General features: G+C 30.5%; 1 protein-coding gene across 1 annotated transcript; it reads left to right on the plus strand.

The window, feature by feature from the left end:
- Positions 1 to 2236: 2236 nt before the first annotated feature.
- On the plus strand, positions 2237 to 5717 carry TFF2 (trefoil factor 2). The gene is made up of 4 exons (XM_074302033.1): positions 2237 to 2325; positions 3070 to 3219; positions 4218 to 4364; positions 5581 to 5717. The coding sequence occupies exons 1-4, from the start codon at positions 2247 to 2249 to the stop codon at positions 5715 to 5717; spliced, it is 513 nt and encodes a 170-aa protein (XP_074158134.1). The 5' UTR covers positions 2237 to 2246.
- Positions 5718 to 13198: the final 7481 nt, after the last annotated feature.

Here is a 13198-nt window from a genome sequence, read left to right on the forward strand (position 1 = left end):
AATTGAATAGAAAATTTCAATTTCAAATACAAAATGCCAAAGAACTATAACAAAGAAAACAGGAAAGAGAAATCATAAGGAATTCAATAAACTTTATATTTCTACATAGGAAAATGATGTTAATAATACTTAAAAAACCTTTTTCATTATTAAGGTAGTTAGAAGGGGTATGCCCAGTAGGGGTGTGTTTGAATGAAATGGCACGATTATCTAAGAAAAATAAAATTAAGGGATGAGAAAGAAAAATGCATTGGGAGAAGGGTAGAGGGATAGATAGAATGGGATAAATTATCTGACATAAAAGAGGCCTGAAAGAGATTGTACAGTGAAGGAGGAAATGAGGGAAGTAGGGAGAAGAGCATATGACCCATATTCTCATCAAAATTGGCACAAAGAGGGAATATACACACTCAGATGTAGAAATCTCTTACTATCTAGGAAGATTGATAAGAAAATAAGGAAAGGGGATAGGAAAAGTGGGGGAAGAGCTGTTATAAGGAAGGGCAGTTTAGGGGCAGTGAAAGTCAGAAGCAAAACACTTGAGAATGGATAGGGTAAAAGCACACACACACACACACACACACACACACACACACACACACACACACACACACAGCAGCACACACACACACACACACACACACACACACACACACACACACACAGAGCAGGGTAAGTGAGGAAAATTATTGTGAAGAAGATTTCATTTCTCAAATATACAGAAAATTGAGTAAATTTATAGAAATAAGAGCCAATTCTTAATTGGTAAATGGTCAAAAGATATGGATAGACAGTTTTCAGATAAAGTAATCAAAGCTCTCTATAATCATAAAAATATTCTAAGTCACTCTCGATGAGTGAAATGCAAATTCAAACAACTCTGTGTTACTATCTCATTGCCTAACATGACTCAAAAGATACCAAATATTTGAGGGGATGTGGGAAAATTAAGACACAAATTGTATGTTGATTCAACTATTCTGGAGAACAATTTGTAACTATGCCCAAGAGGTGACCAAAGAATACCTACTTGGTCTGTATCTCAAAGAGATAATTTAAAAAAAAAAAGAAAAAAAAAAAAGGAAAAGGATTTATGTGTACAAAAACATTACAGTACCTGAAAAAAAATTTAGTAGTGACAAAGAATTGCAAATTGAGAGTATGTCCATTAAATGGAGAATGGCTGAACAAATTGTTGTATTTGATTGTGATGGAATACTCTTGTGCTTTAAGAAATGATGAGTAGGTTGCTCCTAGAAAAACATGGAAAGACATGAGCTGATGCAAAATGAGTTGAGCAGAACCAGGAGAACATTAATAGCAATTTTGTATGATAATCTACTATGAGTAATTTAGCTATTCTCAGCAGTACAATAATCCAATATAATTCTTTAGGATTCTGAGGAAAGTTAGCGTTCATCTCCAGAGAAAGAACTCATAGAGCCTGAATGCAAATAAAACATACTTTTTCTTTACTTTCTTTTCCTTTTTTAAAATTTTGTTTGTGTTTTCTTTCACTGAATGACGTACAATGGAAATATGTTTTGCATGATTACACAGTATAACCTATTTCATGCCTTCTCAATGTGAGGGGAAGGAAAGAAGAAGAAGAGAATTTAAAATTCAAAATTTGAAAAAAAAAGAATATTAAAATTGTTTTTACATGTATTAGGGAAAACAATATATTAAATGAGATTTTTTTAAAAGCTGAACTTTCCTATTCTCCCCAGTTTGTCTTTCTTTTTTTCTTTTTCTTTTTTAATAAGTAACTTTCCCCTCCTTGCAGCCATAAACTTTATCACAAATGTTTAACTTTTTTTGGCTAGTATTGAACAGCAGCATACACCATGCTTTGAATTTGTGTACATAGCAAATTTTCTGCCTCTGGGATTCTAGCTTTACTCTGTTATATTTTCATTGTGATTTTTTTCTCTTAACTAATTTCTGGGCTTCTTAGATGATTAGTTGATGACTCATCACCTTAAAAATGAAATTTTGCTTTCACTGAGGCTCTTTGATCTCAGTTTCTCATTTCCATGTTTTGTTAAGCATGCCTATCTGAATTTTATTCTCAAACAAAGAATTTTAAACTTTAATGGAGTAGGGAAAAGAGACAAGGTTATCTGAGCTTCCTGAGCAAACACAGGAGAGATTATAAAAAACAAACAAACAACAACATATGTGCAATAAGTTCACACTCTCAGGACCCACTTTCTCCTTTGGCAAGTGAAGGCTAAGCACCCAAAATGGAACCTCAGAGTCCTTGGTTCCTGCTGATTCTCTTTATCCTAGGCCTGTGCACTGTGGTTGAAGGGGAGAAACCATGTAAGTAGAAAGCTGAGTTTACCAAAGAGTTACATGGGATCCACTGCTTAATATATACTTGTTTGGCTGACTGACTTAAAGCTATGTAAATGCAATTTTAATGAATCCTTTTTAACAAAACTATTAGTTTGTGTGATCCTTATTTCTGTTTCTCTTTAAAAAGAATGGGAAAATTAAATTAAGAACTTAATTCAAGCTGTCTTGATACAAAATATCCTAAGATATGGCTACCATAGTACTGGAAGATGAGGGTTCTCATGACTCATTCTTATGGAGCTTCCAGCCACATATTTTATGTTGATTCCAGGTGGAAGATGAGAAAGAAAGTCCTATATAAATACTTGGTTGACTTGAGTTTCTCTAACATTCCTTTTTGTTACCTTAATTAAACATCAATAGAATTTAAGTACCATGCAAAAAAATAAAAGTAAAGTTAGACTATGGGGCTTCTCAGGATCTTATTGGAGACAGAAGATGTCTATTCATTGGACCAGTATAATAGACAAGTTAAAACAAAACAATAAAATTCCAACAACTTACCACCTTAACCTATGAATATTGTATCAGTTAAGGAACTTCTGTAGCAAATATGATTGCTCTTGTAACAATAAATTTTATATTCAAATTGGTTAGATTTGTCAAGATATTAGTCAAGTTACAAATACAAATTAGAATTTGATTTTTAAAAAATCTTTGCAGAAATAATTCAAAGAATTGAAAATAACTTAACTTTGTTTCATACAGCTGCATGCCAGTGTTCAAGAATGGACCCAAAGAACAGAAAGAACTGTGGATTCCCAGGGATTTCTGGTGAAGAATGCTTTGCTTCTGGATGTTGTTTTGATACGCAGGTCCCTGGAGTTCCCTGGTGTTTCACTCCTCTGCCAAAACAAGGTAATATAGCCCAGGGAAATATGACCATGTCTACACTGCAAAACCAAAATATATTGGTCACAAGATAGATAGATTTTCAGAAATTAGCATAGATTCCATTTTTAAAGTCAGATTTGTAGATTTTCACAAAAGAGAATTGTGTGTTATAACTATGTATGTTTGTGTATGAGGTAACTTTGGTTTACTCAATGAGGGGATGATTTTAATAACTACCCCTTTTTAAAAAGTCTAAAAATTACTTATCTGGGTCTATGAGTTGTGAAAAGCTTCTAAAGTTAAATGTAACTAGTTTGGATTGGCTGAGCTAAATTCTTAATAAATTAAGAAGATTATAACTTACTATGCTTAAAAAGGTTTTTGATGATGGGTTATTGTCAGTTTTTAGTGATAATATGAACAAATGAAATTTATGCCAATTGTATATCTATATATACATTTTATTTTTATACTTAGAGGTTATAGTTAAGAAGTACTTGCAACTTAGTCACTTGCAACTTCATAGATCCTTAGTTATATTCTCAAATGGAATATAACTTTACATCTACTCTGATATATCTATCCTGGCAATGAAAATATCTCTAAGAATGCCTACCAGCTTCAGTTTTTCCCTAGGAATAAGGAAATGCCCTTATTGTCAGATAATAACAACAGACTTAAGAAAGATAAAAATATGTTGAACGCAAATTACAATTTCCATAATGTTCTGAAATAAAGGATAGTATTATAATGACTTGTTCCAACTTCCTAACCCTATGATAATCCTAGAAAAGTATGGAATAAAAAGTTCTAAAAACTCAATTTAATTAAGTTTGTTTAATAGTCTTTTTTTTTTTATTTAGAATTTTTTTCCCCACAGTATATATGCATGAGTAATTTTTAAAAATAATATTATCCCTTGTATTCATTTTTCCAAATTATCCCCCTCCTCCCTTCACTCCCTCCCCCTGATGACAGGCAATCCCATACAGTTTAATAGTCTTTTAATAAAATTTTCAAAGAATCTGAAGAGTGTGTCATGGAAGTAAAGGCAAGAGTAAATTGTGGATATCCAGCAATTTCCTCTGAGACATGCAAATCACGAGGATGCTGCTTTGATGACCAGATCCCTGGAGTACCTTGGTGTTTCTATCCTCTTCCTGTAAACGGTAATTATATTTGTATATATGTATGTATATATGTATGTATATTATGTATATGTGTACATACACATATATCAAGGAAACTTAATACCTCAGGATTTTAACAAAATGACTAGGCAGACTGGGGCTAGTGAAGGTGGAAACAATCATTTCTTGATACTAAAGTCTGCAATTATACTTAAGAATATTTGCTTGTTTTCTTATTCATTCATCACGATGTTCTTTTTTTAAACCCTATGTAAATATATAAATAAACCCTATGTTAATATATATATGTATATATGTATACATATATACATACCCACACACACACACATATATATATATTATTTGGATAGTCTCAATGGCTACAAATCATTATCCTTTAAAGATTGGTTTGATTTTTGAAAAAAATTGAAAAGTCATCCCAAGCCAAGTTTCAAAAATTGAGCGGGTGATTTATCTGCGTAAATTCAAAATGAAGTAAAGTTAAAGTAAGACAGTAAGGATTCATCAGAAGCTAAAGAACCAAATTTTTATAAGTATGTGGTTTATAAAATATCTCTTTGTGACTCTCAAAGAAAATCCCAAAAATATATTGATTAATGGCAATATTATTGGAATTGGTATTAGGATGAATTCCCAAAGAGAATTCTTTGAAGGAACCTTTTAGATGGTTAAGGCATGGTATGTTACCTTAAATTTTTGTCTTCTTTTATGGGTCCATATATTAAATATAATTTACTTATAAACATTGGCATATCACCCAATACTGTTACCAGAGAGGCTGATTCTGCCTATAGTTAAGCATCTCACTTACATAACAGTGGGAGGGATATTTTGATTTTTCTAATACAAATTACCCTGAAATACCCTAGTTGAAGGTGTATCATACTCTCTAGGTTCATTCTTCCAATTCCTACAGGCAAATTAGATCCCCACAGGATAGCTAACATATCTATATCTATATATATCTATATATGTGTGTGTATGTACATACATATATATACATATATATGTATGTATGTTCTATATATATTAATCCCAATCTTCTTTTGTAATAATCCTCTTTGATGCTTGGGAAGGGAAGGAGTGCCCATATTTCCATGCTTCCTTGCCTTCTTCAAAGATGTGGGGATTTCTGCCATAAATGCATATTGCAATCCATCTCATCTTTTGTGTATTGTTCTTACTCTCCCACAAATCCTACACAGAATGCCATATTCTGTGGATCTTCCCTTAGATGTCTTGGGCTGTTGTGCATGCCAGTGGACCATGTGTGCTGTCCCTCAAATACATGCTCATGCTCTTGTTCAATCCTGGGACCAGAATATTATGCACATGAAGTATCTGTCCAAGATAAATGTGCTGATGGATTAACTCTAAAAGTAATCCATTGAACTACATGTTATATTGCAGACTCTTGGTTTGTCCTGTGTGTCGGATAGAACACTGGGCCTAGAGAAATATCCAAGTTCAAATCTAGTCTCAGATAATTATTAGTCATGTGACTTTAAGCAAACTATTTAATCTCTGTCTGTCTCATTTTCTTCAACTATAAAATGAAAATGATAATAGCACATATTTCTCTGGGTTGTTGTGAGAACTAAATAAGATATTTGTAAATCACTTAGCATAATACCTGGCAAAAATAGACACTTAATATACCAGCTATTATGACAATAATAATTTTATTATTATTATTGATGCAGTTAAGTATAACTACTATCTATATTATAAATATATGATTCTAATAATTTAATATCTTAGTAAATTATAGAAAATTTTAGATCTGAAATAATAAAAATGTGTCTCTAGCTTTTGAACATCCTGGATTTCTTCAATTTTTTTCTTGGACATATATTGTGATATGTCTCTTTAAAGTTACTGTCCATCTTATTTTTAAAATTCAGAAACAGCACATAAGGAAATATTTACTTAAAGAAAACTTTTTTTGGGGGGTGGAGACTATAATAAAATGACATTATAACTGCATTCCAAAAATTCTTTGAGATAATTCCTCTATGGCTAGGTTCCACCTGAAAAATGTATAAGTCACTAGACAACTGGTCAGTGAGGGTGAACCCTACAAAGAAAATTTTGCTTTGAAATTCTGTTTTATTTTATGTAAGAATAAGTATAGTTTTCAAAAAAGTAAATATTTAAAGGGCAATCATATACCCTCTGTGTTCATAATTTATTATGCTTTCTTGATTTTTATCTAGCTTTTACTAATCATTTTGCTATTTTTTTTAATTTCCAGATTGCCATTATTAAAACTATTGGCTCCAGAAAACTAATTTTCCCAATTAGATATTCTGAGAAAAGAAGAAACAAAAGAATATGCTCATCTCCCTAAATTTCATTTTCTGTAATTACAATAATTTTATGGTGTATAAATTAGAGGTTTCACCTTTTTATTCTTTTCAATAGTTGAGAACATAACTTCTTCAAATAAAAAGTTTACTTAACATGTATTAAACTTATGTTTGACTTCTTATTTTAATATTCTTTGTGCAAATTTCTTCAATTTCCCTTACTCTTCTGTTATTTCTTCTCTTACTAGTCAATAGTAGTATGCTTTTAAAAATGTAGAACATTTCTTATTTAATTTTTATGAGCATGATATTCTAGTAATATGGATTCTTCCTGTATAGTCTTTGATATAAAAAATACTGCTTCTAAGTGATTAACCAAAATAATATGTGCATATTAATTTTATTTTATTTAATAGAACTTTATTTTTTTCCAATTACATGTAAAGATAGCTTTCAATATCCATTTTTGTAAGATTTTTAGATCCAATTTTTTCCCTTCCCTTCTTTCTTTCCCTCATTCTTCCTTAAGACAGCAAATAATCTGATATAGGTTATCATCTATTGAATTTATACACCTGTTAATTTAATTTATTTTCTTTACTGTGCCAGCATGGAATAATGATTATAGATCAAGGTTATTAGTAATGAAGATTTGAGTTTAAGTCTTGACTGTGACACCTACCAGAAATGAACACAGAAGTGACCAACTTGTGGCTTCATCATAGCAAGAGATACATAGGCTATGTATTGTTAAAGGTGTAGCAAAACAAGAGCAGCAGTTTAATGCTTCTGATCTTGGAACAAGGTCTTGGATTCAGTCTCCAGGCCAGTCTAATGTCTGTAGTTAAATGAGTAGGTGATGGTAAAAGGGTACATGTGCCAAAGTGTTTAAGAGGGGTTAGACAGTGGATGGAAGGATGGGGAGCAATTTGGAATTACGCACAAAGAACTATAAAACTAGGTATTCTCTTTGATTCTGCAGTACCATTACTGGGTCTATATTCCAAAGAGATCATTAAATAGGAAAAATGACTCATTTGTGTAAAAATGTTTGTAATAGCTCTTTTTGTGTTGACAAGAAATTGGAAATTGAATGGAGGCTTATCAATTGGTAATGGATGAATAAGTAATGGTATTTGAATGTAATGGAATACTATTGTTCTATAAGAAAAGATAAAAGCCTTCAGAAAAGCCTAGAAAGAGATGCTGAGTGGAGTGAGCAAAACCAGGATAACATTGTACACAGTAATAGCAAGAATATTTGATGATCAAATATGACAGACTTAGCTCTTCTCAGCAATATAATGATCCAAGACAATTTCAGTATTCAGATATATGGAAACTGAATGCATATCACAACATCCTATTTTCACCTTTTTGTTTTGTTTTGTTTTTTTCTTTTTCAAGATTTTCCCCTTCTGTTCTGATTTTTCTTTCTCAACATGACTTATATGAAAATATGTTAAAAATGATGGTACATCCAAAACATATATCAAAATGCTTGCCAACTTGGGGAGGAAGGAAATAAGAGAGAGGGAGAGAAAAATTTCGGAACTCAAATCTTATAAAAATTTTTTCCATTTAATTGGAAAAATAAAATACTACTAAAATACTTTAAAAAAAAAGGGAAAAAACTAAAGAAAATACAAGTTGAGGGGGAGTTAAGGAGAAATTTACTTGATTATGTAATAGAAAGAAAAAGGAGGAACATTAAATAACTATGTTAAAAAGAAGAAAAAAATAAGAATAAATTAACAAAATGGCAAAGCTATGGAAAGGGAGGGAAGAGAGGATGAAGGAGAGGACTTCAGAGGAAAAAGAAAAAAATATTAAAGAAAAAGAATTACATTAAAGTAGATTAAGCTAAAAATAAATGAGTGATATTTTCTTCACAGAGGAAGGAGGAAACATTCCAAATCTGGGAAAAATAATATTAGAGGAAATTTAGGGAAATATAATCTAATTCTTATAATTTAGGATGCCAATGGATCAAACAATCTAGATAAAAGAGAAAAAATGTGAGAAATTAAAATAAAAATTTAAACTACCAAAATCTTTTACTTAATGAAAATACTTACACATACACAAAATCAAAATTCAGGAGAAAAAGAATTCACTGTGCTTTTAGGTGAATTCAAAATAAAAGGAGTTGGAATAATCTTTTATGAAAGAGCCGAAACAAACATTCACAATATAAAAGAGAAAAAGCAAAACAAAATCTCTCATATGATGACAAAATGAACCATAGAAACAAACAAAATCAGTATTGAGTATATGTTTCAAATGCTTTAACTTCTAAATTTATAAAGAAAAAACTGACTTAAATATAAGAATATATAGACAGAAATACAATAATAACAGACAATGTACATTAATGCACCTTTTTAAACTCTGGAAAAATTCAATACAAATATAAACAAAAGGGAAAATAGGAAAGAACAAATTTCTGTACGAATTAGAGGTAAAAGGCTTATGACTTCTAGAAGATGAATATTCCAAAGAATAAATGTTTCAGCAATATATGAATAGTTTTTAAAATTTTTACTATTAAGCCAGATAGGTACTGCAAATACTTTTTAAAAGACACAATTAGAAAACATATTCCTTAGAGATCATAAAATAATAATCAAGTCAAGGACTTTGACAAAGCAAAATGAAGACCTAACAATAACATTCCAAATGTTGCCCCTCAGCCTTAGAGTATATAAAAGAACAAATCTTGGAAATAATGATTATTTGAACAAAAACTTTAATGAAGAATTGGCATTAAAAATGTCTGGTATGCAGTTAGCAATCTTTATAAACATATACTAACAAACTAGAAAAAGAATTAATGTGAAATATTAGCTAAAATTAGAAAGCTGCTACATAATTTTATACATAACAAAAATTCTATATATAATTACAAAAAAGCTTACAGATGACAACTTTTTTTTTTTTTTTTTTTTAGAAAAAACACAAAACCCAAGAGACAATAAATAATAGAAAGGAATATCCTCTTCCAAATAACAAAATTAATAAAGAATCTGGCTATCAGTCTACTAAACCTCACAAAAATATGCCTATAAATTCAATTGCAAAGTGCTTTTTTATTCTTTTCTTGCAAGGCAATTGGAGTTAAGTGACTTTCACAGGATCACACAGCTAGTAAGTACTAAGTGTTAGAGACCAGATTTGAACTTAGATCCTCCTGGCTTCACAGCCAATGTTCTATCCACTGTACCATTTAGCTGCCTTGCAAAGTGCTTTTTTTTTTTTTTTTAAAGCTGGAGGAATTTTTAGGGTTCATGAATGACCTTGTCAATGTCATAAAAATAATAATATTATGATGGTTAGTTTATAATTACCAATCAAATGATCATTTAATTTATAAAACTCAATAAAATAATGACAAAACTCATTTGGGAAAAATAAAAGATTCACAATAGAAAGAAATAATGAAAAAAAGGTAGGGACAAAACAGAAAGAGAACCTCCAGATCTCAAACTATACCATGAAGAAGCAGTCATCAGAATTATTTTGAACATATTAAATAAGGGAAAAACAAAAAATTGGAACTCAATTACCCAAATGTTCGTTAAATCAGAAAACATAGATTACCCAGGAAAGAATTCCCTATGTGATAAAAATTGCTGAGAGCTTAAAAATACTCAGAAAGTTTAGATCAATACTTTACACCACATTCCATAGTACATTTAAATAGAATAGTGACTGTAATATTAAAGATTATGCTATTTAAAAATTTAGGAGTCATACATCTCTCACAACCATGGTAGGAAATGAATTCTTTTTTATATAATAACTTTTATTTTATTAATTTTTAAAGTAATTTTATAATTATAACTTTTTTTTTTGACAATACATATGCATGGGTAATTTTTTTTGCAACATTGTTCCAAATTTCCCCCTCCTTCCCTCCACCTCCTCCCCTAGATGGCAGGCAGTACCATACATGTTAAATATGTTATAGTACAATATCCTAGATACAATATATGTGTGCAGGACTGAGTTTCTTGTTGCACAGGAAGAATTGGATTCAGAAGATAAAAATAACCTGGGAAGAAAAACAAAAATGCAAACAGTTTATACTCATTTCCCAGTGTTCCTTCTGTGGGTGTAGCTGACTCTGTCCATCATTAATCAATTGGAATTGAATTAGATCTCTTTGTTGAAGATATCCACTTCCATCAGAATACATCCTCATACAGTGTTGTTGTTGAAGTGTATAATGATCTCTTGGTTCTGCTCATTTCACTCAGCATCAGTTCATGTAAGTCTCTCCAGGTCTCTATGTATTCATCTTGCCGGTCATTTCTTACAGAACAATAATATTCCATAACATTCATATACCACAATTTACCCAACCATTCTCCAATTGATGGGCATCCATTCATTTTCCAGTTTCTAGCCATACAAAAAGGGCTGCCACAAACATTTTGGCACATACAAGTCCCTTTCCCTTCTTTAGTATTTCTAAACCCAGTAGTAGCACTGCTGGATCAAAGGGTATGCACAGTTTGATTACTTTTTGGGCATAATTCCAGATTGCTCTAGGAGATGAATTTTTAACCAAACAAGGGATATTGCAGAAGAAAAATAAATTAACTTTGATTACATGAAATTGAAATACTTCTTCACAAACAAAATTAATGTGCCTAACAAGGCAAATGGTTGAATAGGAAAAGATCATATTTGTTTCAAGAAATTTCTCTGATAGCATATCTAATACATGCAAGCAACATATATACGACATTTTCCAAAAGATAAGTTGTCAAAAAATATGGACATTTCTCAAAAGAAGAATCATGTATAACTAAGATCCGTGTTAAAGAATGCTCCAAATCTCTAATAAAAAATGCAAATCAAAACATTGCTGAGATTTCAATATTAATTCAGATAACCAAAAAATGAGAATAGTCAAAGTTGAAGGAGCTGTGGATAGATAGATAAACACTAGTCTATCTGGAGCCATGAATCAGTTCTATTATTTTGTATTTAATTTCAGAAAAATTGATTCATTGATGCACTTTTGGTGTATCTGTGAATTGATGCATTAGAAAGACAATTAAAATTAAGCTTCTAAACTTACTATATTGTGCAATCCCTTTTGTCTAGCAAAATAACTTCTAGGTCTTTTCCTCAAAGAAGTCAGAAAGTGTACACAGATCCAGATAGCCAAAAAATTTTATAACAATATATAATAATTATAATAATTTTTATAATTTTATTACTGTGTGGCAGTAAAAACTTTGGAAGCAGGTGCTCAATAGGGAAATGGCTGAACAAATTACAATATATGAATGTAACAGAATATTAATGTGTTATAAGAAAGGATGAAAAGGATGTTTTCAGAGAAACCTGAAAAAACTTGTATGAATTGATGTTGAGTGAAGTGAACAAAATCAGGAGAACAATTTATATATTGAGATTTTAAAAACAAAATTATGAAAAATGGAAGAATTTTTTTCAGGATAATGGCCAAATATAATTCCAGAGGATTGATGATAAAGTATGCTCCTTATCCCCTGAGAGAGAAATGATGCATTCAGCATATAGTGACTTTTTTCTAAGAAGACCAAATTATATATATATATATATATATATATATATATATATATATATATATATATATATATATATATATATATATATATATTTATATATAGCCTGGCTATACATATTTATTGCAAGGGTATTATTTGCCTTTTTATAACGAGTTGTTAGAATGAAGTGACAGATAGAAAAATATTTTTTATTAAGTGAAAAACTAATTTAAAATAGTTGTATTGGTAGTTGTTATAGACAACATTTTGCCTTAAAGCTCACATGTCTTTCTTATTCAGCTCAATATTTTAAAATCCCAGCTTGATAGTCTATAATTGTTGGTTAATTGTTAATTGTAAACCAGCTATATTAACTCCATTTCATAGCCACAGAATGTATTCCAAATTTGGTCACCTACTTTGTATATATGTTTCACTGATCATAAACAATTTGGGGAAGTTCTTAGTCAATGTGCATTGTTATTAGAAAATGACTTATTTTCTACTATTATTACTTGTAGCTCTAGAAATATCTATTATAGCAGTTAGATTAAAGATTGAAATTGAAGACATATACACTAACAAAAAGAAGATAATAATATCACTGCAGAAAAAAGAATGATTTATTTAGAAAACTGCAGAAAATCAGCAGAGAACTTTTAATTGAGACAATTCATAGCTTCAGTCAAGATTGTTGTTGTTTGGCCATTTCAGTTGTATATGATTCTTCATGATTCTATTTGGGGTTTTCTTGACAAAGATACTTTAGTAGTTTTCCATTTCCTTCTGCAGCTTATTTTATAGATAAGGAAAGGGTAATCAGGGCTAAATGACTTGCCAGGATCCCACAGCTAGTAATTGTCTGGGACCAGATTTGAACTCAGGAAGTTAAGTCTTCCTGACTCCAGGCATGGCACTCTGTTCGCTTTGTTATCTAGCTGCCCTTTAATTAAATAGGAGAATACAAAATAAATTTTCAGAAAGTCAATTTTTTTAATAT

The sequence above is a fragment of the Sminthopsis crassicaudata genome, chromosome 3, assembly GCF_048593235.1.
Source record: "Sminthopsis crassicaudata isolate SCR6 chromosome 3, ASM4859323v1, whole genome shotgun sequence".
Lineage (NCBI taxonomy): Eukaryota > Metazoa > Chordata > Mammalia > Dasyuromorphia > Dasyuridae > Sminthopsis > Sminthopsis crassicaudata.